General features: G+C 42.7%; 1 protein-coding gene across 1 annotated transcript; it reads left to right on the forward strand.

Moving 5' to 3' along the window:
• Positions 1 to 10,401: 10,401 nt before the first annotated feature.
• LOC148524940 (carbonic anhydrase 3-like) lies at positions 10,402 to 25,232 on the forward strand. Its single transcript, XM_088471400.1, has 7 exons — positions 10,402 to 10,568; positions 12,235 to 12,432; positions 13,686 to 13,804; positions 17,006 to 17,098; positions 19,139 to 19,201; positions 22,767 to 22,922; positions 25,052 to 25,232. The coding sequence occupies exons 1-7, from the start codon at positions 10,529 to 10,531 to the stop codon at positions 25,169 to 25,171; spliced, it is 789 nt and encodes a 262-aa protein (XP_088327526.1). The 5' UTR covers positions 10,402 to 10,528; the 3' UTR covers positions 25,172 to 25,232.
• Positions 25,233 to 26,789: the final 1,557 nt, after the last annotated feature.

Below are 26,789 nucleotides of genomic sequence, written 5' to 3' on the forward strand. Positions count from 1 at the left end.
TGGGGTGGGGAGGGTTAGGCTACAAGAAGGGAGGGTTAGGGGGGAGGGTAATTATACTTACCCAACCCCTGTCGGGATACCAACCATCGAGATGCCGCTGTCGGTATTCTGACAGGAGGCATCCCGACAGCCATTCCGTCTGATGGGAATAATCATCCAGCACCTTCAAAAAGAGTAATACCCATGCACTGCTTGATACAAATGATGAGTTGTCTCTATAGAAAAGCATCATAGCTGTTTGGATGGGGTAGTACAAACACTTTGCTGCACGTTATATGTAGATGTACATTGGTGATCTTGTTTATGTGTACATTGGTATATAGCATACTTGCCCACTCACTTGCAATAGCTGGGAGGCTCCCGAAAATCATGTGGCACTTCCGTCCACCTGGAAAAGCAGCCAAGAATCCCGGGAGCCAGGATCCCTCCCAGAGGGGTCAGCCAGAAAGTCGGCAACTATGGTATATAGATGTATTCAAACATTCAGTCCATCCATTTGCACAGATCAGAGCCAGTTTACTCATCTCTATAAAGAAATGAGTGATGTTATAATAAGTCTTTTTAGACAGCCAGTATATAGCTGCCAATATTTGAGCGCACTGAGGTCCTGATTAGGGGCATATCTAGTCTACCTCTTGGCCAGGATGGCACTCGCCATGGCCACCTGCCGAGGGGGACGGCACACGACAGTGCTGTCCCTGTGCTCCCCCCACACCCTGTGATGCCAGTTTCCCCTCCTGTGCATTTCACCTTCTGCGTATGTGTGTCAGCTCCTGTGTGTGTGTGTCACATTTTCTGTGTGTGTCACCTGTGTGTGCCACCTTCAATGTGTGTGTGTGTGTGTGTGTGTGTGTCACCTTCTGTGTGTGTCACTTTCTGTGTGTGTGTGTGTGTGTGTGTGTGTCACCTTCTGTGTGTGTGTATGTCATCTCCTGTGTGTGCCACCTTCTGCGTATGTGTGTCAGCTCCTGTGTGTGTGTGTCACATTTTCTGTGTGTGTCACCTGTGTGTGTCACCTCCTGTGTGTGCCACCTTCAATGTGTGTGTGTGTGTGTGTGTGTGTCACCTTCTGTGTGTGTCACTTTCTGTGTGTGTGTGTGTGTGTGTGTGTGTCACCTTCTGTGTGTGTGTATGTCATCTCCTGTGTGTGTCACCTCCTGTGTGTGCCACCTTCAATGTGTGTGTGTGTCACCTTCTGTCTGTGTCACTTTCTGTGTGTGTGTGTGTGTGTGTCATCTTCTGTGTGTGTGTCACTTTCTGTGTGTGTGTCACCTTCTGTGTGTGTGTATGTCATCTCCTGTGTGTGTCACCTCCTGTGTGTGCCACCTTCTGCGTATGTGTGTCAGCTCCTGTGTGTGTGTGTCACATTTTCTGTGTGTGTCACCTGTGTGTGTCACCTCCTGTGTGTGCCACCTTCAATGTGTGTGTGTGTGTGTGTGTCACCTTCTGTGTGTGTCACTTTCTGTGTGTGTGTGTGTGTGTGTCACCTTCTGTGTGTGTATGTCATCTCCTGTGTGTGTCACCTCCTGTGTGTGCCACCTTCAATGTGTGTGTGTGTCACCTTCTGTCTGTGTCACTTTCTGTGTGTGTGTGTGTGTCATCTTCTGTGTGTGTCACTTTCTGTGTGTGTGTCATCTTCTGTGTGTGTGTCACCTCCTACGTTTATGTGTAACTTTCACTCACCATGGGTACTGGCATTAATCTCTATTTTGTCTTTTTTCTGAAAATATGGGGCTTCGGGGGAAGTCCCTTTCTTTGCCAGGGGCGCTTGGACCCCTAGATACACTCCTGGTACAGATTCAGAACTGTACACTAACTGCGCGCATTGCTGATGGGCAATGTTGAAAGTTCTGCACATGCGTCCAAGTTGCATTGCACCATTGTTCTGATGGCTACCACCAAGCGATGCAGAGTGTATTTGGACGTAAACAGAAGCAATTTAAGTGGACAATTTACGGGGGGTAACGGGGTGGTTAGCCAGACATGGGCTCATCGCATCACTGTCATCTACTGCATCTAAAGACAGACATATCTCTCAATTTTGGGAAATATTACTAGGAACATGAGTCATGGTCATGTGAGGGCCATTTTCTTCCCACATTATATGTGGTCTAAACAACAGCTTGACCATGCATGTATTGAGTTGCTGCAATATGATTGGCTCATTAGATATTTGCACCATTGAGCAAGTGTACAGATGTAGAAAGTGGCCACCTTTTAGAACTAGTGAAGAGACTTCCACATGTCCAGATGCTTGTCCAGACGTGGGTTTATACACTGCAGTGGTCACATGACCAAATGACCGATTGCTCCACTCTGTGCTCCTGTGTGAATACGTGTTTATTGGCTCCTGAGAGTTTAAAAGGCAAGGAGTTTCCCTGCTGGTGATAGTTTTCACTATTGTGGTCACAGTTGTGTTATCAGGAATCCTTATGTAATGCTGGCTGTCGGGATGCCTCTTGTCACAATACCTATAGCGGCATCCCGATGATTGCTATCCCGACAGTAGTTGGGTAAGTATACTTACCCTCCCCCCTTCTTCCCCTAATCCTCCCTTCTTGTAGCCTAACCCTCCCCAACCCGCACCCTAACGCTCCCCGTTAGTGCCTAAACCTAAGTTTCCCCTCTTCGTGTCCAAAGCTAACCCTCCCCCCTTAGTGCCTAACCCTACCCCCCCCTCCCAAGTAGTGCCTAACCCTCCTCCCTAGGGGTGCCTAACCCTAAACCCCCTCCCCAAAACCTTACTCTAACCCCGCTATGTTACCTAAACTTAACCCGCCCCCGCGGCCAGCACTAAGGGCGTCCCGGACTTACTTTGTTTGGGCAGCCGTCCCTCTGTGTTTCGGCATGGGGTTTAAGATAGGCGTTGGTATTTTGACACCTATTTTAAGTCCCTTGTCGGCATTTCCCCAGCGGGATTTAGACCGGAGGCATTGCAGCCGCCGGTCTCATAACTATATCCCTTGTTATCATACGTTGATGTCCAGAATGTTGACATTCACCATGTGGACATAAGAATCTCAATATGGTCTGAATGTTGACATGTCAAATCATGACATTTACTATGTAAATATTGGCATGATGTGGGTTTGCATTGGCGAGGTGAGTATGACTTACCCTAATCCTAATCGCAGTCTAACCCTAAAATTGTGCAAAAATCGACTGTCGACATTATATTGTCGTCATTCTGAATGTTGGAATATATTCTGTCAATGCCAGGATACTGTATATCATATCAATATCTACATTCATAGCATGTTGACATTCAGGTGTCAACAATGTTGGCATTAAGAACGTATACCATGGTCTCTACCTAGGCTTCCTGGATTTGGTACCGTATGATGTTTATTATTTTAACATTGGCTTTTATATTGACTACTTTTATATGCTGTTTGCCCCAACCTTAGGAACTGTTATTGGATGACGCTATTTGCCTTTATCACCTACATTGCAGTTTCTCTAATAGGCTTACCATATCATCCCTTTAATTTGAGACGCATATGAATTACACAGGTTCTGTGGCTGGCTCACTTCAAGTCACCATTTCACCTGGTTTTTTTCAGCCACAGAACCTGTGTACTTCACATGTGCCCCGAATTAAAGGGATGAAATGGCAAGCCTGTCTTAGAACCTCTAATTTACAATATTATTTTATGCTTATTTAAACACTGCTAGAGGAAAGTGATCTTTAATGATTTGATGTTATGCTATGTATAATTACTTTCAGTCTGGATTATATATTCAATACTGTAGTACCGCTTACCATTGGGGTCTATCTGAAACTGCATAATGTCAACACCACAATGTCGGCAGTTATGATGTCGCCAGGATGTAAACATAAGGGTTAGGCTGCTGGACAGGAGGGTTAGCGTTAGGCACTAGGAGGATGGTTAGGGATAGTGATGGAGAATACTCACCAGAACCACCACTCCATTAGATGAATACACCTGAAGTCACACTCATATGACCACCGGAACCTGGAAGCCGCCACTGGAGCTGCTGCAGCCTTTGGGAACAGGAGAGTGACCACTGGGTCAGCAGGGATAATATGTCAACATTCTAACATGTTGACATTTCATCAGTGTCTACAAGATGAATGTCTGCAACTCTACATGGTCACTGTCAACATTATGACCATGTCGACATTCTTATGTTGACAAATTATACCACATCCATCTGAAACAATTGGGATCTCATTCAGAGCCGCTCACAAAATGCGAGCGCTCGCTCTGAATGAGGGCGGACGCTTTTCTTTTGAAAGGCGGCCTCCTGGCCGCTCGCTAAGCTGTGGGTTGCCACTCACAGCTTTAGCGAGTGACTAGGTGAAGGTCGCGATGGTGGAGACCATCGCGACCACCTGGGCTTGCGACGTGACCTTTGCGGTAGGGTCTCGTCTACCACAAGCCCCAGGCAGCTTCCTGCTCTAACAGAGCAGGAAGCACCTTACTGACATCACTGGTGATGTCAGTAGGGCCGCCTACAAACGACAGGCGTTCCTTCAGGAACGCCTCCGTTTGTCTAGCCAACCCCCCACCACGCCTACAAACGGGGCGAGCTGTCGATCAACAGTCTGTGACTTTTGCAGGTTGCCTTAAACTGCAATATCATAGAGTGCATTTATATTGTATTATTACCTAGTATATTTGGGATATTATTATTATTATACTGTAAAGTGACAGTCAGGAGCTAACTGGTTGGTGCTATTTATCTCCAATTTTATCTCTCTCCAAGCTTTATTAAATCTCCCCCTTAGACCTGTATACTAATTTTCTTAGTGGTTACAGTCAAAAGTGCAAAAATTAAGTACAAATATTATATATATATATATATATATATATATATATATATATATATAAAATAAAAATATATAATAAATACTTTCTTGGGATTTTGTTTAGCATGAACTATAGTAAGCAGCAACACTATTGTTCTACAATATAAGTCATTGCACTAAAACCTAACACTGATTGGTTCATTTATTTATTAGTTGTAAGATTTCAACTTTTTTTCAGAGAACCATTGACTACAAAACAGCTGCAGCCCAAACTAGCAATAACATATGTGGGGGTATTACAGCAAATCTCTGTGACGTTGGCATGTCTAGTTAAGTACCAACTTGGCAGCTGTACATTAATTGTTCGAATCCCAACTCCAAACTATTCTTTACTAAGTCAATGGCTTGATGAGTTTATTCCTAGTAAAGCCATCCTTGTCTGGTATATGTCACCAAACATAGTGATGTTCTTGATTCTAGAAATCCTCCCTGTAAAGAGGAGCCAACATGTCTGGGACATTGCCTCACTGGACATCGGTACATAGGCTGGATTATACCCCAAATCCCATTGAATACCATGCTTTTGTTTAACATATAACCAACTTATAAACAGTAGCTTTTCAACACCTACAGTAAAGCTAAAGTAAATAAGCATAAACCAAATGATTATAGACCAAATCCAGCAAATATTTGTATTTGAAGCATAGCAGCAAAAATAAAAAAATATAATATACTTAGAGTTAAAGTATAAATAAGGTTAGATTTTGTATGATATTTGTAATCTGCTGCTCTTAACTCTATTTTTTAATTAATTAATTCCTTTTCTTTGTGTATTATACTCTTCTGTCTGACAAATGCTCAAATGTCCTTGAGCAATTACATTTTTGGGAGGAGGCATCTCATATGTGGTGTTTTGTGGCCACATGCAGGTAATGGATTACCAGAACTAGAGTATATAAAATAAATGAGTTATCTAATTTGGCATTAAATGTTTTTTTATAGTAGTGAAGCAAATGACCATTAATAACGATTTATAATAAATATTATTACTTAACATGAGATATCTGTTGTGGTCCCTTTATTTTCAATCACAAAAGCAGACCCCATAGGCTTCTAAGGGGGACTACAAACTTGCCAAATTTAAAAAGTTCCAAAGAGCTCAGCTTTTCTGAGCTTGGTGCCCAAAGGCTAATGGCATCTTTAGGCTACATGAATGCTATTTTTTTGCAGTGGGATCTGAAAGCCCATGCCTCCATCAGCATAGGCTCCTTTTAGAGTATGGGTAGCTGTGCCTCTGCAGTAGTAAATTGCCCTGAAAAACAATACCAAATTGCAGCAATATGTGGGAATAAGAAATTATAAATGTTGGGTACATTATGCAAACAACAATAAATAAGCCCTCAGAAGAGCAATTTCAGAAGAGAAAGAGTGAAAAATAAAAAAATAACATTCACTTTGATCTAAGCACGTGCATTGGTATAATAAAATGTATTTTATTTTTTAGAAATATAAAAATAGTTTTTCAAGGGCAAAATATTTAAAATAGATAATATATAACTTAAAATCTTGTTATTTTTTAACTTATGTAACTTAATAAAATAGATTTTTTTATTTTATTTTGTTAATTATAGCTCCCCAGCAATTTGCTGATATTTCCACTTGAGACATTGTTTTCAAATTTTCCCCTCCCTGGCTGTTCTGATGATGTAATAATTGACTAGAGGCTGACAGCGGAGAATTGAAAAATCAGCACAGTGCTGAAGAACGGGGATTGGGTGGGGAGGGGGTGGAGGGTATGTGTATTCTTTAAAGTAAGAATAAAGACCTATAAGGATTAGCAGTTTAGATGCTACTTTTTATTCTCTTGTGATATACAGTAGTAATATAAGCCTATTTATTTCACTTTGCATGCATTGTTAAGAGTATGTAAAGGTTTAACATGTCAAGACTTAAATGAGGCTCCAACAGGCACTATTCAAGGACTAGAAAGGCGGTTCATACACGAGTTTTACATATCTGAGCCTCGGGATTCATTCGGAATTCCCTGCACAGTTGGTGTAGTGGTTAGTATTATTGCCTTACAGCTCTGAGGACAATTCCTGACTAAGAAACTAGGAATTAGTTTGAAAGAGATACAAATTCGTAGATATAGCACAACGGAACTTGGTGTGAGAAAAATCTGCTGTATTGTAGCGCTTTGTATACAGATTCAGACTCATTCACACGCAGATGTACAAATGTCGCACATCAAATTGGTCAGTGAAATCTAGCAAAGTATTTTTGTTGCTTCCAGTTGTTTTATTTGTGCAAATAAGAAGCAGATTTTGAGCGAAAAAGACGCTTGGCTCTTTGCGGAGAGGTAAGTATAAGCTATGGGGGAAGGGTGAGCAGTGTGGGAGCCCTGGACACCGATTACACCCTGCATCTATTATAGATACGCTCATGAATTACAATGTGCGCTTTACATAATTACACAAGGAAAACAAAGAGGAGAGCACCTTTCTCACAAGAGATTACATTCTAGAGGGGATATGGATGGAGGCAGGAGGGAGAAGGGAACCAGGCCTGGGGTAACAAAGGCTGGACAGTTGAATGAAAAGATACGTTTTAAGGCTTATATAGAACTTAGGTTATGAATTCATGATAAATGGGAGCATGAAAGCAAAATTATTCATGAAAAAATAGCATATTCATTTAATAGAACATTCTTAAAACAATAGTGTCTGATAGGGGCTGGGTATCAAATCCTGGCTGTCAGGATGCCGCTGGTCAGAATCCCGACACCCATAGGGAATACAGGTAAGTGTTTTCCCAACCCCTACCCTAACCCTCACAGGTGCCTAACCATAATCCCCTCCCCTAGTGCTTAAACCTAACCTCCCCCTCCCCGCACCCTAAATCTAACACCCCTTCCTGGTGCCTAACCCTCCCCCTAATGCCTAACCCCACTACCTAACCCTAACCTCCCTCTAACACCCCAATACTTACCTTCGGGATGCCAGTGGTCGGGATACTGGTTACGGATACTGGTGTCAGTGTTTCGGCGTGTGTATTCAGACCGTCGGCATCCCGCACGCTGGGATGCCGACTACATCCCTCTGATAATGGCTGTGCCAGACATAAAACAGACATCAAAGATGCCAGAGAGTCATCGATATCCTATAAGAAAATATAATCATCCGGTGGAGTCACAAGGGGGGTCCGCGCCGCACCTGGGTGTTACCCGTCATGGGTAGTATTAAGGGTAGTAATACTGTAGTATTAAGTGCAGCACTCGGCTCCTGACACTGTGAGGGAGTCGGCACTGGAGCCCTCCAGGCCCACCCAGTAAGAAGCACAGAACCACAGGGTTTCGGGTTGTGGAGGGAAGGGGGAGACATTGGGATGGGGGAGGTAATCAGTGAGATGGTGAGGGTTTGGGGGACACTGGACTGAAGAAGGGAGAGACAAAAGGATGGGAGCACTTACCTGGGATTGTTAATGTGTCAGCGTCCAAAGCAATAGCAGCCTCCAGAGCAGCACCTCAGCGCCAGCTGCTGCTGGGATCTGAGACGCAGGAGCTGAGGTCCAGGAGCCGGGTTGAGAGTGGCGTGGTGCGGTTCGGTCCGGAGCGGCATGGCACGGCCTAGTTGGGTGGGACTGCCGGGAGGGGGCAGGGCCTCTCTCCGTTCAGTGAGATTTTAGTGGTCCAGCCCACAGGGGAAAGTCCCGGAGAAATCTGTGACCAATCCGTCCCTGTATACAGCTATGAACCGGGGCAGTTCATCAGTTTTGCAGCGGCACGAATATACTGTAAGTGCAGGTGCATTAATATGTAACTCTTAATGAGACCTGATGTTACTACAGTAATTTCCAGGTCATTATTATAGAAATATTAAAATAAATACTAATAGAGATGAGCAGTTCGGTTTTACTCGGTTATGTTCGAATCTCAAAAACAGCATCATATTGGCTATCCGGCTCTTACGTGTTTTGGATAGCCAATAAGAAAAATCCGTACTAATCCGAACTTGTGCTAAATTGGTGAAAAGAACCAAGGCAAAACCGAATCGCTCATCTCTAAATACTAATGCTGAAAAAGCACAAAATAATTTTATGATTTTTCTTTAATCATTTTTCAACTCTTTTGCTTTTTTTATGCTTTTATGTGAACCAAAGGCAAAACCAATAGAAAGTTACTAGCATGGACTTAGCACCAAAAACATAACAGTGTATTCATCGATCATCTCTAATACTCAAAGAAAAAAAATGCTAATTATTTTGTACCTTGTTAGGCTGTAAATAAGAAGCCAAACCATGGACTTCTGTGCGCAAACAAAAAAACACAGCGATAATGACATTTAAATGGCTAAATGTATTCATTTTTTAAAGTTTATATATATATATATATATATATATATATACACCTTACCTGGTACACTTGTGGATGGGGTGAAAAAAACATGGACCTGGCGATTATAGTGGGACCCTACTCCTAGCGTTAAGACGCTGCAACCACCCATTTTGTGTCATCTCTTCTGGGCATAACCTATTCCACCCAGGATAATCCTACGTAGTGCGCCCAAGATGGCTGCCTCATCTGGTACCCTTTGTTGGTGGAATATATAAACCTGTGGAAGTTATTTCCTAAAATGTCTGCACTAACCCTGCAATATGCTTATTGTGCTCTCTAGGTTTTGGTTGTTTTTAATTATCACTGTGAGGTTTTCTATTTTCTGCTTAACAAATCCTTGAAAATGTACCATGTTTTCTGATGTCTGTAAAGCGACTTTGAGTCCTGCGGGAGAAAAGCGCTATATAAATAAAATTATTATTATTATTATTATATGATAAAATTAGAAATTTACAATATTCCTTTATAATTAGTCCAACAAGCGTGAAATGCTTTCTTTGCTCTAGACTGCTGATAATACATAATACTGTAGTAAATATGTGCGGTGAATGTTCCTGTTCACCGACATATACCCCCAATGACATCATTTTAATGTAATAATAACTTGGTGGCTGTCAGAAAAAATGAATATAAAAGCCTTCTAGTAGTAAATGGTAAATACAGCACTACATATTTGCAAATGTTACATTATGTCACATAATACCAAATAAATTAATACATTAGTTTAGTGTCCCTTTAATGATATTTACACGTTTCATTGTCCAAATTCTGAGGACTCAGTTAACATAGCTACAACCAAATGTTATTCCACATGGCCACCTGGTACGCAGCCAGTCAATTGTTATTCTCTGGAATATACAGTATATGGCTGGTTCCTGTTTAATGCACATATCCTGGTTCTAGTTCACCCTTTATAATGACAAGATGAACTTATAAATGTTCTAATCATGTATGTGCTAAGCACTTACAGTATTAACTGCTTGGGTGAGACATTTTCTCACATCAACTGCGATGATTCAGTTACTGTCAGAATTTCAGCGTTCCGTGCCTGAATGTGGTTGGCTCTGTAATGTATACGTGTGATCGGATTAGTTTTACATCTTCTGCTCTATTCAAATGTGAGCGGGGATCATAATATCTTGAACGCCATCCCACAGGGCACGAGGGCTTGTTAGTCAGAATAACATTGTCATTCTCTGGTCTTTACCCAGCAAATAGGGGAGGAGGGGATGGATAAACCCAGTTTAGCAACAAGGGGTAGTAGACCTCTATAAATGGCACAAGTGACAGTGCAGGAAAACAATAGGTACGTGATTTAATACCTGTAACAAGGAGAAAGAAGACAATAAAGAAGAAAAGTTATGTCACGAAGACACGATTGGGGATACAACATGTTCAATGGTGAGTATTGTATATTTCTCTTAGATGTAATATAGTTTTACGCAGTCAAAATATGTTTTCCGGTGATTTACTAATACATGCTTCTGGCGTAGACTTGATCACAGGGCCTGATTCAGCTTGAATCGCAACTGTTAATACGCACGCAATTGGCCGATTGTTGCGTACTGCGTATGCGCAAACCGACCACTGCGATTGGGACTGCGATCGCAGTGACTATGCAGATCCATCACAAAGTGATTGACAGGAAGTGCCATTTGTAAGTGGTGACAGGGGGGTGGTCTGGGAAACGCAGGCGTGTCAGTGCGTTTGAACGCCATTGCATGGTGGTGAATAAATTATCCACTTCGATACCTTACGCAGCTTGAGGACTCATAACGTGCGTTGAAGTTAGCAATTTCTGAGTAAGGTCTGACCTTGTGCAAGTGTGCGTGAGGCTGCGATGGTACTCCATGTTATGATGTTCGCAACATTACAAATGTGTGTAAGGTAAAGTGGGCGTCCTTATGTAGTGCTGCGGCGGCATAGCGATCGCAATGGATTAGCATACTATCGCAGTTGGACTGCATGCGTAATCACTATTGCATTCACAGTTGTGATCGGTAGTGAATCAGGTTCACAGAGCGTAAATCCAATGAAAGAATCTATGAAATTTGTATGAAACATTTGTTCATTGCTTATAGTGTTGCATTCATTTTGTTGGGTTTTTTTTATGTGTAATGAATTTGTATAGATATATTATTACAGTTCTTTTAGGATCTCCCTTATTTCAGAAACACAGCCATTAGCGTTACTTGTTCATTTCTCCATCCCTGCAAAGTCAGTGCTGGCACTATTATTAGTTTGCTATAACAAGGCCACCTATTGTTTCCTAGCACAGCAATAAAACATGTCCGCCCCTATAAGTGGTATATATACTGTATACTGTAGTGCTGATTTTCCAGGTTTTACATTAATTGCCTGTTGATTTAAGAAATTCAAACTTTAAAAGCAGTGTTGGTTTGACATAATTTATTCTGGTACCGCTCTTAGATGTACTAAGCCTTGGCGAGTGATAAAGTGGAGAGATAAAGTACCAGCCAATCAGCTCCTAACTGTCACTTTACAGGTTGTTTGAAAAATGACAATTAGGAACCGATTGGCTGGTACTTTAACTCCGTCCACTTTATCACTCTCCGATGCTTGGTACATCTGGCCCTTGATCTTAAATAAATCTTATTCACTGGTTCCAACCCCTAGCTGTTGCTTTGGATGAACTTCCCTCATGCTAATTAGTCCGCAGCTCTGTTTGTTCTCTAGTGTTGCCTGGAAAGCCCCTCCAGAGACCCTTATGTTTGCTTTCCTTGTGGAATGCTACTGTATATTGTTTTTCCTCCTGTTTCTTTTGTTGATTGTATCTGGAAATGAGCATTATCTTGTCGATCCCTTGTTTTGTACTTTCCCTCCCCCCCATAGTGTTTCTGTACCCCACATTTCCCTGTTTAAAACTTTCATGAAAATTTAATAATGAAAAAAATATGCTTGATATTACTGTAGTCTGTAATCTCTATAATCCAGCATTAGCCAAGTAACATAAAGGTATGGTCTATGTTTAATCTTTATTTTGTGTACACATGTACTTTGTAAGTGTTATCCTCTGCCAGATCAAATCATTTTTGAATATTTTTAGGTCCAGACACATGGGCTGATTTCTTCCCATTTGCTAAAGGAGAACATCAATCCCCTATAGAACTCCACACCCGCTATATTAAACATGACGGCAGACTGGGATCATGGACATCCACCTACCACCCTTCCTCTTCTTTAACTATTGTCAATGATGGCGTCACAGTCAGGGTGGTGTTTGATGATTCTTCAGACAAATCAGGTGACCTTGTCATGGTGTTCTATCATAAGGGGCTTAGAAAAGATATACATTGGGATAGTGGAAAGAAACCATGTTTAGTGTGCACTGTGCCACATAACTTTTAAGTGACAATGGTTACAATGCTGAATCCAGCTGTATTTACTGTTATCTTAAACACAAACAAAGGGGTAAATACAGTTAGCCGCGGTGTACTCGCATGTGCGAGTCATCACGGCAACAGTGGCACTTTGTGGCAGCCGTAATTCGCACAAAACTGCTAGCAGCACCATTGGGCTACAAGCAAATTGGGGTTGATCCGAGCCCCATAGCAGCCGCACCCCCTGCACCTACGGTAGTAACGGCACTGATAGTAATCCTCGATATAGCAGCAGGGATGTTTAGCACGTGTCCAAAATTATACTCTTCTTCTAGACTCTTTAAGAGTCATAGGGATTGACTAATGACTAATGAAATAGACCTAGATCATCAACATGGAATATTACCAGCAATGTTGACAGCCCTGATACATGCACAAACCTATACAACTAACAAAACTGTTTACAGATATAGGTTGCTAGAAGGTAGCTAGAAGATTGTGGGATAAATGTACTAAGTTATATAGGAAGCGATATGACCTGGAGTGGTTTGGTGACAGCTGCTAAGCCAAAAGCACGCTATGTACAGAAATGACATTTTGACCTTCTAAACAGAAATTACTGTAACATCAATCTCCATCGGCCTTTACATCAGATCCTGCAATCCTGCTGTAATCCCGGTAGGATTTCTAACCCGCCGCTTTGTATACTCCCCCCATGGGTCTGATTTACATCTGGAAGTAGATCCATTTGCATAAAGTAGTTGTGCGTATATCGCAATTTGCATTGAGATGCTGTATTTCTGGCGCACGTATCCAACACTTGTGGCCCATTGTAAAAAGGTTATGGACGTGTACTTTATTCATGTACTTTGAAACATGTTGGGTTAAAAGTATTTGCACCTACACAAGCAGGGACAAAGTATGTGCTTTGCATCCGAATATTTAAGTTTGTACATATCACAAGGTGCATCTCAAAAATACATATGTGACAATGCAAGTGTGCAGGCACGCTATAGCAAATATGCTAAAGGACATCGTTTAGGTCCAACTACTAATCACCTCTATATTGTTGAGTTTCAAGTTTGTTTTAAGATTAGCATGTTCCTGCTAACAATAGTGACCATGACGAAAATGCAACTCATTTGTAAAACTAATTTATTCTTCTTGTGATCATTAGTAATCAAAGATGGACCCTTGAATGGAATGTACAGACTTCGCCAGTTGCAGTTTCACTGGGGTTCCTCCGATGACCACGGTTCTGAGCATGTTATAGATGGACTGAAATATGCCGGAGAAGTACTGAAAATATTACATAATGTTTTTGGTTTGCTTCTGTGCTTGCCAGCAAGCCTATATATCAGTCACATGTCCATTCAACACAACCACGAGCTTCTCTTGTACTCTATGTTGTGTATACTGTAGTATCCTCAGGGCTAACTAGCAGTCACTAGATGTGTAACTGTTCCGGAGTTCCTCATTCTGCAATTCTGAGCATCCATGTAGTCAATACAAATGTAGTGGAACCCCATTAGGGCTTTCAGTGCTATCACAGTGGAACTGAAAGCCCATATAGGGTTCCATTGCTCATGCTCCATCATCAGCCTCAGTGCATGCTCAAAAGAGCAGAAGCAGATCACACCTCCTCCCAGCATAAGTCATTGAGGAGAGACGGAGGCGGAGCCGAACGGGAGCGCACAGCGCAGCACACTGCTGAAGGAGGACAAACATGGCTGGCCTGGCACCGTGGGTGCAGGGGGAGGGCTGGGCCCCGGAGGCAGCCCGGGCCCCATAGCAGCCACACCTCCTGCACCTACGGTAGTTACGCCAGCCCCCTTCCCCCAGTATTTTCAGAATTTTTCCTAGAGGGGGTAAAAAAAATTAGTATGGGCATGAATAGGGATTATTGCGTATAGATCGAGGGGTATATTTACTAAAGGTCGATGTTAATCGATTTAAAATTGATCAACATCAATGTTTCTGAGGCTAAATCACACATTTCAAAATAGACCATTTTTTATTTGCTTTTTTAAGTATAAATAAAAGTAAGATTTAGGGGTAAATTTTCTAAAGTGAGAGTTTTTAGAAGTGAGTTTTAGAAGAGATGTTGCCCATAGCAACCAATCAGATTCTAGCTATTATCTTCTAGAAGGTGCTAGTTAAATGTTAAGTAGCATCTGATTGGTTGCTATGGGCAACATCTCTTTTAACACTCACTTCTAAAAACTCTCACTTTAGTAAATTTACCCCTTAGCCACAGAAACAGTACATCAATGTTGATCGATTTTGAATCTAACAAAAACGATTAAAATAGACCTTTAGTAAATACTGTAAACTCACAAATCTTATTTCTACACTGAACCATGCTTCTCTGTACTTTGCTAGGAAGGCCTTCACTCTGCCCAGCTTCCCCCTTTCTGCCTGTGAAAACTTAGGCCCTCATTCAGAGCCGTACGCTCTGAGCAGAGCGCACGCTCTGAATGAGGGCCGGGCTCCATTTTCATGGAGCGTCCTCCTGGATGCTCGTATAGCTGTGGGTCACCACCCACAGGCTATACGAGCGTGCATTGTGATGGTCGCGATGGTCGAGACCATCGCGACCATCGAATTTGCGAGCCGGAGCCTGCGGTTGAGGTTTTCAACCGCAAGCTCCGGAGTGATTTTGGCTCTATCAGAGCCAAAATCACTCCCACTGACATCACTAGTGATGTCAGTGGGCCGGCTTCTGACGGGAGGCGTTCCCTTAGGAACGCCCCCGTCAGGGAGGCACGCCCCCGGCACGCCCACCAAAGGGGGCGTGCTGTCAATCAACATTGACAGCACGCCCCCTTTGATCGGACACAACGAGCGAAGGACTTTCCTTCGCTCGTCGCGTCTGGCGCATGCGCACGACGGAGCTCCCTCCGTCGTGCGCATGCTCAGTCCATAACATCGACCCACTTGCGAGCGGACAGCCGCTCGCGAGTGGGTCTGAATCAGGCCCTTATATGGCCTTCTTGCTCCACATGCTGTGACAGAAGAGTTTAATTGCATAAAACTGAGGTGCACAGCAGGTCTTTAGTTGCATTTGTTCTGTGCAGCTGCCATTTTGCACGTTGCAAAATACCTCCACTGGGTTTGCACCGTGGAGTTGGTGCTTTGTAAACACCTCCAGTGCAGGCATCGATTTTAACGGTTGAACCGATATTTAACTGATAGTTCAATCCATCCAAAATCATATATACCTACAAGTACACTCTTGCAATGTGTGGGAACAAATTTTGCGGGACTCTCCCATATTCAAGAGAGTAGGCCAGCCATTGGATTGCATACTTTGAGCCCCGCCCCTTGCTGTACAATACCACAACTATAACTATGTAATAATATTTGCCCAGCCCCCAACATGTCTGAGTCCAATGTACGCAGGGGACAGGTACACTTTTATAAAGTTTTACTGCTTCAAATATTAGTATTTCTGGATTCAATCCCCAGCATCTGCTCCTAATACATTTATTACTTTTTAAATAAAGTAGCATTGTATTATTGTATTATCATTCTGTGTTTGCCTAGAGCAGTGATTTTCAACCTTTTTTAACTCGCGGCACACTACACAAGATTTTAAAATTGCCAAGGCACACTATCCGGCGATGCGGTGTGCGCGAACTATGAAAAAACACACTACATTAGTTCCCACAGGAACAAAACACACTACATTGGCCTCCACAAGAATAAAAAACACACTACATTGGCCCCCACAAGAATAAAACAATCCCATTGGTTGGCCTAACAGAAAAAAAACCCCACATTGCTCCCCACATAAAAAAACAACCATACCACATTGCGCCCCACAGAATTGCTCCCCACAGAAAAAGAAACCTATGGCTGGCCCAACAGAAACAAAACAAAACACATTGTTCCCCACTAAATAGGCAAATATATGGCTGGATAACATATGGCTGGTTCTCACTAAAAAAAATGACATGACTGGTTCTCACGAAAAAATAAACTATGGCTGGTACCCACTAAGAAGAAAAAAATGTCTGGTCCCCACAAAACCCACATTTCTTCCCCCCTTGTCACTCACACTGCAGCAGGATCGCGTGCGGGCGGGCTTCAAGGCAGGCTGCGGGCTGGAGGGCAGTGGACAATGTGGCGTGCGTGACCTGTGATGTCACGCCACCACATCTTTGCAGGTCACTACCCGGTCGCGCCTGAGTCTCCCAGAGGAGCTCAGCGGCCCGGGATGCTGAAGTACAGTAAAATGTGCCCGGTGGCTCTGACAGCCCCGTGGCACACTTCACAACCGGCCACGGCACACTAGTGTGCAGCGGCACACCGGTTGAAAACCGCTGGCCTAGAGAGTACTGCATGATGTATTTTGATACAAAATGTTCTCCATTAAATTACATTTCTACGCCTAATACATAGAGCATGTTTTCATTTTGCAGGGCTAAATTGTATTATAACATACTACCTGATTAATGTACTTGTGAAAGTGAAACACATATTTTGGTATTTTAGATTCAATTTGTTCATTGGAACTCAAAATATGACAATATAACAGAAGCGAAGAAACACCCCGATGGAGTTGCTATACTCGCTGTGTTCTTAAAAGTAAGTGTCAGTTCTTGTGTCTCACTGATACATTTTGCACTGCAATCAAACAATCAACAATTGTGCTAGCTACATTAGTATCATTGTATCCTAAGAAGTGTCCCATTAGATTATTTTCCTTTAATGTAGAGTAAATCTACAAAAGCATTAGCGTTATGGCCAGAAATATTATTTACCTAGAGCTGAATACACACATACTGCAGAATCGCTGGAAAGCAGTCTGATACTGTAGCATATATGACCCATAAACAAGCATGATGCCCAATAATTATACTTGCTGATATTTATATAATCCCCTCTGGAAATCCTGGTGGGAAGATCTAGGTGGAAGGAACGGTGGACATGGTGCCACAAATCGCATCATCTCGGCCTCGCTCCACCCTGCCCATTGCTGGGATTTGTGAGATTGAGCAGCAGGGCCACAATGACCTGATTCCCTGCCAATTGTGTAACTAAGCCCTAGGACCGTCCATTTCACTGGGAAAGTGAGTGGTATCTGGAAGACTAATGTAAGTTATGTCTAGGAGTGCTCTCCAAAATTCAGGAGTTGACAAGTAAGGTGATAATAAACAATTTAAAATCAGTTGTATTAATAACAGGCAAGATGGAAACACTGGTCATGCGGTGATTGAAGTGTATGACATATTCAGACCACTCTTTTGGGCCTTAGTGATGCTGGAACTGACCTAATCGCTCAGCACAACTAGTTCCCAACAGCCCGAACTTTAATTTAGGCACTCACACTTCTGACTAAGTGGATGCTCTGCTTTTGGGCCAGATAAACTGATGGTTCCAATGTGGAGGCAGTTTAGTTATTTCCATCCCCCTAATAGGCAATATGGTGATAAACCCCCCTACAGTATGTGACTCCATCCCACACCCATGCGACCTTTATTGTTTCCAAGATGTGGACCCACTAGGGATGGCCATCAGTGGGTTAAACAGTAATGATTGCCATCGATGGTAGCATCAGTGGTCAACAATGATGGTGTTTAACCATAGGCATGAAACTATTGATAGTTTCACCCACCAATGATCCAACCTACTGTATTAGTCAGCCCTGCTCTAGTGGACAGTGGCCCAATTAGAGTTGGGGCCTGGGCTTCCCCCAGTGCCAGGTAGGAAAAAAAAACATTGCAGGGTTTTGTGCTATCAATGGCAGGGAACCATTGAATCTCCGCCATTCATGGAAAAACAATCAAATATTAGTGGTTAACCATCGATGTTTTGAAATCATCGATAGTCGATGGCCATCCCTAGCATCTGCCAAATATTGCAACCTGCAGAACTCACTAATGACCATGTGTTGCCACTTTCTGTTTACCCAAATACAACAGGCTCAGGGCACTACCAGCTCATGCACATTGGAAACTAAGGCCCTGATTCAGAGCCGCTCGTAAGCGGCCGCTCATTTGTTCTGACCGATGTTCGCACATCTGCGCATGCGTACGGATTTTAATACGCATGCGCGAACCAGTCAGTGCGGCCAAAAATCGTTTGTTCGCTATATAGCGAATGCCTGCTATTTTGAGTGACAGAAGGAGGCGTATGTCGGTGGTAACAGGGGAAGGTGCTTGAAAACGGGGGTGTGGAATTCGAACGCAGGCGTGCTTAAAGGTCAAAACGGGCGTTTTAAGGGAGTGCATAATTAATACAGCAGCGTTATTGACCACGTCACTTGTTTTTTTTTACTCAGAACTGCTCGCAAAATAGCGGTTGAAAAAACCAGCCACAAGAATAGCGAGCAGTTCATACACTGTTCGATGTACTCGATTAATCTAATAAATAGCGGACATGACGTATGGTGCAAGTGGCAACGGGGCATATTTTTCAAAATTACAACCGCAAGTTTTGCTCGCTCGTTCAGACTTAGAGGCGCGAACAGACCGCAAATAGCGAACGGTTCATTTGAATAGCCACCCCTTGTTTTAGAACGAACGACCGCAAACAGCGAGCGGCTCTGAATCAGGGCCTAATTTCCCTGTATCTTAGATAACAGTGTCATTACTCAAATAAATGTTATTACTTGTTTTTCAACAGATCGGGAAAGCCAAGCCACATTTGAAACTGATATTAGAAGCTCTGGACTGTATCAAGACAAAAGTATGTAGTAAAATAAACCCATTATACATGAAGTATAATATAGAAACTATTATAAAACTCTTACTAAGTTTGATAGACAAGACATCTCTGTGTGAGACATGAGATGCAGATATTCTTGGCTCCATAAAACGATAAGCATAGTAAAATAACCCATGGTCCAACCATTTTCATTTATGTAATTTCTTAACAAAATTATGAAACCAGACTGGGGCACATTTAAAGGGTAGAGGTCCCATATTGTAAGACAAGGAACAGAGATGTTCATGTAACATTTACGTATAGACAGACATCTAGGGGTGTATTTACTAAAGTTTTTAAAAGTGGAGATAGCCCATAGCAACCAATGAGATTCTAGCTATTAACTTCTAAACCCGCATTTTAGTAAATATACCCCTTAGTGTGCAGAACCAGCATTGATTAGTGACATCACTGAGAGTTTGTTTACATTAGTGTTATTTCCTTTGTTCCACAATTACATTATGAATGGAGCAACATGGAGGGAAGCAGCAGGGATTATTTAGCACTCCTAGTGACCATTCATCCCTATGCTATTCTATATATATATATATCGTTTCCATGGCCAAGCAGTGTAAATAGTACACTTCACCAAAACAGAAGACATTTTGGAATATGCACAATTGTAGGATCACGTTCCCACAAATTCCATTAATCAAAGACATAAGGGTACTTGTGTACTTTACAGACCCATTGCAGAGAGAACCCAATGAATGTTTTAAATGGTACTTAGGTCATTTACGTACACAAGTACCGAAAGTTGTCCCCACCTAAAGAACAAAGTTGTCCCCTAGCGGGCTCGCTGCGCTCGCCATGCTTCGGGCTCCGTGTCTCGCTACGCTCGCTACAAGGTTATATTCCCCCTCTATACCCACTTGGATGGTAGGGAATGATGCTGGACACTGGGAATGACGCTGGACACTGGCTGATGATGTCAGGGTCCACTCCGTGAAGGAGATTTAGACATTACCATGATTGATAATAATAATAATGAGTGTAGGACACTTGGGTTCTCTCTGCAATGAGTCCGTAAAGTACATAAGTACCGACATAAGTGTAAGATCTCATGCACCCCATATCTGAGACCCCAACAATACTAAAAGAGGGACAGTGCAAGCAAGAACTTCAGGGATGTCTATTCCGGTCTGTGACGCACCCATTGTACCAGGTAATGCACCTTGATATGAACCATTTTGAATCAACAATCTTTACCCCAAAATAATAACCTTCTCCATCAACCCATAATGGATCAGGTCCAGGAAAACCATTTTCCCAACTAGATTTCAATACAGCAAAACGTAAAACTTGAAATAAATAACATTATGGAAATAGGGAATTTTATATGAGAAGTCGTCAGGTTTATATTTAGTGAGATCTCAAAGGGTCTAGCAAAGTCTTGACCCAACTTTGATGATGGAAACCGTGCGCTTGGTTTGATAGCCCTCGTCATTATCATTACACACTTGCACCAGCCCTTTGCTATGTGCGCAGGATCCACCTGTAAAAAAAAGGCATAATTATGCGTGAGCACTACTTTGCATAGCCGTCAATTCCGCCATCACGCTGTCAATGACATTTCCTATGAGAGAACTCCCTGTTACGCCTCAGATCTGCCCCTTCAGTTGCAGGTGGAGATGTAACTGTATACAACTCTGCATCATTCGTCATTGGGTATACAGTACTTGGTTCCATACTAGGGATGTGCACCGACCCTCGTGTTTTGGTTTTGGATCTGTATCTCCTTCAAGGTTTTGGATCTGGATTTGGTTTTGCAAACCACAATCAAGTGTTTGGTTTTGGATCTGGATTTTTTAAATAAAACATAGATTAAAAGATATAAAAACAGCTAAAATCATGTAATTTATGCAATCCAAAACCCGAAATCGGATTTAAAATCCGAATTCCGAACCGCAAAAAAAGATCAGAACCGCGACCCGGATTTGCCTGGATCTCTTTAGGAGATTAGAACCGTGACTCGGATTTACCCGGATTCACAAAATTCGAGTGATAAAATCATGAGAGATAAAGCACCAACCAGTTAGCTCCTAACTGTCAATTTTCAAACGAAGGGGTCTATTTACTAAGCATTGGACGGAAAACAAAATAGTCTGTATCAATCTGATTCCAATATAGAGAGTGGGCAACACCTCAGAATCGTAGTCCTTCTCCTGTGATGCAGGACTAAGATTCTGAGCTATTGCCCACATATGGATAAGGACACTTAGGGGCCTATTCATCATCACTTAATTGTTACAAAACCAGGTGAAAAAGCACATTTTCACCTGCAATTGTTAAAATTAAGTATTCGGGCCATTCATTAAGAAGGTGAAGCAGGAGATATTACAGATATCTCCTACTTACCTTCTGTTTTCGGAATGGCCCGCTGTCCCCATACACTAGTGACAGAATTCATCAAGCTCTGAAAATATTATATTTTCGGAGCTGGACTGCGGGGGCATTCGTCATCTTCAGATGGCGAATACCCCCGCTTGTTCTTCGCCGCCCACTCTTCCCTATGGGAAGAGTGTCCGGCTTGCGAGAAGGGATGCTTTCAGATCCCTCCGCCACTGTCCAGGTCCTTCCGCCGGACGTCGGAGCTCTTGTGCGCATGCGTGACCTGTAGGTCACGCATGCGCTCCGCCGTCACTGCTCCAAAAGGAGCAATGAAAAGATTCACTGCTCCAAAAAGGAGCTGTGAAGTCGCTCGCGGGGGCAGCTGATTTCACATCAGCTGCCACCGCGCCGGAGCAATGATGAATTGCCCGGTGGCCGCGGCGAATTAGGGTGTTAATTATCGGGACCCTGATAATTAACATCATGAATAGGCCCCTTACTGAATAATGTGTTTGGAAATCCAGGGGGACGTTGAGACAAGCACTGGCAGCAGAGAGTTTTATATAAGCTGGCTAAGTAAAGACATTCAAGTGTGCTTTAATCTAAAGGACTGGGCACTGGGAACTCTCTATATTGGAATCAGATTGATACAGACTATTCTGTTCGCCAAGCTGGACAGGGGCCTAATGCAGTGATATAGATTAAGGTTTTTTAAATATGTCACATATGTGAATAATTTATATATATATATATATATATATATATATGTTTTATGTTATTATTGATCTTATATGCAAGTAAAGGGGTTTATCAATTTAATAACTGAATTTTAAGAATAATTATTTATATATACTTTAGCGCCTGAATTTTTGATATCTAAATTGCAATGGAACTTGCAAGCTTACTAAAGGAGTAGATGTACTAAGCTCTGGGAAGTAATAAATTGAAGAGTGATAAACTACCAACCAATCAGATCCTAACTGTCATTTTTGAAACACAGCCTGTAACATGACAGTTAGGGGCTGAGAGGCTGCTAGTATATCACTTTCCAATTTATCACTTTCCAGAGCTTAGTACATTTCCCCCTGTGTGATACACACTATACACTAAACAGTTAAGGCTAACGTGTAATATTAATAGAATTTTCGGACACAGCATTGTTATACTCTGAGTGATTTCACAGTGAGAACGTATTACATTTATCTTTGACATTTAGGGAAAGAAAGCTCATTTCACCGATTTTGACCCTACAATTCTGTTCCCTACATCCCGGGATTACTGGACGTATCAAGGCTCATTCACGACCCCTCCATGTGAGGAATGTGTGACCTGGCTGCTCTTGAGGGAACCAATCACAGTCAGCTCGGAACAGGTAGAATGTTACAGTTCTTACATGTGGTCTTAATTTGCTACAATTAACTTTATTTGAAAACAGACCAGTCACAGTGTACTATCATATACTATATATATAATATATACAGAGAAGATGGGAGACTTATATGTATATGTACTGATGAGAAACAACATATACATTTAAGATCTCTAAAAGATAAGGGGGTATAGATGCATCCTTCCTGTGGTCACTTTCTCACACCTGCCAGGAATCCTATAACAGCCCAAACCTGAGATTGCATTGAGGATCTGTTGTGCAGTGTAACCCTGCCTTTCACCACTGTCATTTCCAGAAACGTATCTCTGCACTAACATTATCCACAAATAGAAGTTACTAAGAATGGCAGTAAAATAAAACGTGTTAGAAAAATTCAAACAAATTTTACCGGGTTAATGGCAATGACCATGTTTGTGGTGCAGTTGGCATTAGACCCTATCCTACCAGCCACAATGCGCCCTTCACAGCTCGCACTTACGGATCGTCAACTTGCTGTACTTACACATTTTAAAATTGATTCGCTGAACAGGATCAAGAGTCAATATGAGGATGGTTTGAGTATCACTAGAGGTCACATGTACATAATATATACTTGGTCACAGGTGATAACATTTCCTGGATGCAGTGCGTCATCGTAACAAAGGTGCACCTTATATGTCTGCTTTTAACGACTAACAATGCACCCATAGCTTTTATAAACATCATTGTTTCCAGTGTTAAATATCTTGCGTAGCAGCCCTTACACAATCACATGTGTTATATAGGGCCTGATCTACAGATGTATCTAACACGATGGTTTGTAGCGTACATCTCCAGTGCTGAGTGGTCTGCGCATGTGCAGAACAGGTGCTATATACTTACCTATTCTCCTGGGACTGCCGGGAGTCTCCCAAAAATCGGCTACCACTCCAGGCTCCCCCCCCCGTAAGAGTAGGCAAGTCCCCCAGAATAGCGGCCACCCCCCGCGACCGCCGGTGATCACCACGAAAGGGTAGTCTGGTGGTGTGATGCAGTTGTAATATCGGCATTATAAAGTGGGGGGAGGGGCTGCGATTACACAAATGCCTGCCTAAACCGCCCCCACCCTCCCTGCTGCACCGACCTGGAAGCCCCCTCCCTGTCGGTAAGGATGGTCCTGCAATCTCACACGCAGACCTACAAAGCAGCAGGCAGCATGATAGACATGCTGCAGTGTTTGGGAGGCAGAGTGGGGGTGTTTTTGGTTACCAGTAGGGATGAGGCCAGGGTCTGCGTCGGTGGACCCAGATTTCCTGGCCTCGCAAGCCACCAGGAACCGGCCAGGCTGTGGTAAGCTCCAGCCTCTGCAGCCTGGCCAAAGAAGCCACCATAGCGACCATCGTGTCTGTTTTCTACAGACACCTCCTACTCCATTAGCAGTTTAGATGGACGGAATTTCACAGTCGCTTGTGTGCAGCTCTTCAATTCCGTCCATCTTTGAATACGGCTCATAGAGTCATAGGTTTTGCTTTGGATTTGAGGATGTGAGATAAGAGAATATCTTTATATCCCCTTTTATCCATATTTCACTACTTGGACATTAGTGTCCCTTATGTCAATGGGAATGTTTTTATAATTACAGCAAGGGCGTATCTATAATGGGTGCACACCCTGCACCGATATTATCTAATACTTACCTCTCCGAGGTCCCACGTCGGGTGTCTCAACCCTGAACAAAATGCCGGAAAATGGCCGTCGCAGCCAATTTTCCAGTGTTTTGCACATGCACAGTGAGGAAATTGCCAGGAAAATGGCGGCTCCGCCATTTTACCGGCAACCTGTGCATGCGCAGTAAACTCTGGGCAGAGACTAGCGCCCATAGTCTACTGATGCTGCGGTCGTCGGTCAGCGCGTCAGTCTCTTAATATGCCCCTGAATTACAGTGCTTCTCTACTTCGGTAACCTATCTCTATTCCACCAGCTTCAAACTCATGTCTCTCCTGGTATTAGGACAGGGGTGATGGTACAAACAGATGAGGCAGAACTTGTCTAAAAAATTTAGTGCAGATTATTTATAATCAATATTGAGTAATGAGGCAGCTTGTTGTATTTTACTCGTCTCTTTCTCATCTCATTACATTATTTTGTGGCAGATGGAGAAATTCCGCAGTATTTTCTCAAGTTCGGAATGTGAGGTTCCCATGCACTTGATAAACAACTATCGGCCCACGCAGCCTCTGAACGGGAGAGAAGTCAGAGCATCTTTCGACTAGACTCAACGTGTGACTTGCTAAAAAATGTTTTTGCTATGTCTGAAATAAAATGCTGAAATGATTTGCAGGCTCAGCCATAAAGGGCTCTTTAGAAATGTGCAAAAATGTTGGACTTGTGTGCAAATGCACTTATAACATATCATGAGGCAATTGTGCGCAAATGCAGCCATTTCTATAGACAACAGCATCGGCAGGGGGCTTAGTTTGCATTTTCTGTTGACAGGTGCTAGGTAGAGCAGGGTGGTCTTTGATGAGTGAGGGATGAGGTCATAAATAAACTTTGTATCGCACCTACAGTGCATGAAAAAAATTACACTGGACAAGACATTTAGGGCAATATTCACTAAAGGTCGATTTTGTGTTTTTGGTAATTTTTCTGTCAGTTTTGGAAACCGATCATTTACTAAAGTTAAAGCCGATGGCAAAACTACCAAAAAAAACCAACAACTTTAGAACACTTTAGACCATTGGAGAAACTATTGATTTTTTGGTAAGTAGACCAGAAACCAGAGATTAACTAAGCATCGTTTAGAAAACAGACCCCAAAAAAACAGCAAACCCTCGCAAACAATAGACCTGCATGACTCCCCACCCCCCTAAATCCAGAAATAGCCCTGGACCACTGGACCTAGGCTGGTATTGAAAATTATTGGGAAAAAGCAGAGCGGGGTTACCCCTGTTTTCCAGTAACCAGCACCAGGCTTAACCAGCTATAGTAGGGGGATACAAAGCATGGGGTTCCCCTGCCATAACAGCAAACTAGCCAGGGTTAGAATCCCTAGGGAAGGGGGGACCCCCAAAAAATGGAGTCCCCTCTCCCCCAAGACAACGATAGCTGGGCTAAAAACCCAGGGCTCTTCTTCAAACCCCTGGTGGCAGTGGGTGAGGTAATAGTCATGAAATAGTTAAATAATAGTGTTTTTTTTATAGGGTCCTACAAGTTTCAGCAAGCCTGCCCCGGGACATTAAGGGCCCGCTGGCATCTGTAGTCCACCTGTCAAAAAAATATTAAACAAAAGACATGACATGACATACTGTACACACCGAATGTTTAAGTTCTTTATTAACCCCCAACACATCCCTAATTCACCAATTTATTACTTACAAAATGCAGGATCACGTCCTCTTCATTCCATGTAGCATCTTGACACTTGGCAAAACCAAAAAAGAGATGAGACTGCTCTAAACAGGGCCCCAGCACAAATGACAGGATCACTCCTGGTCACTCTCCATAGAAATGAGTGGGAACGCACTGATTGGTCAGAGTGTTAGAACTGTCTAGGACACGATAATGAATTAATTTGCCCCCTTAGAATATTAGACGAAAACATGAAAAGATGAAATGAATAAAGGCAGGCCCAGGAAATACCCCCGTGTTGTCCTATGTGAGGCCCTCCCCGTCTCCTGCCAGACGATGCCACCCAAGTGGTAGCGCAAAAAGTCATACAGAGCTTTTTTAGGGGTTTATCCCCAAAGCACAAAATGCACTAGGCAGACAAATAGACCCATAGTGGAATGCTTTGTGTGTTTCCACATTCTGTAGTTGGCAAATTACATTTTATTCCTCCTTGTATATACCATGTCCTATCCACAGTCACTAACATTTTGGAGACTGTGA

The sequence above is a fragment of the Taudactylus pleione genome, unplaced genomic scaffold (genome assembly GCF_031769625.1).
Source record: "Taudactylus pleione unplaced genomic scaffold, aTauple2 ptg000114l, whole genome shotgun sequence".
Classification (NCBI taxonomy): Eukaryota; Metazoa; Chordata; class Amphibia; order Anura; family Myobatrachidae; genus Taudactylus; species Taudactylus pleione.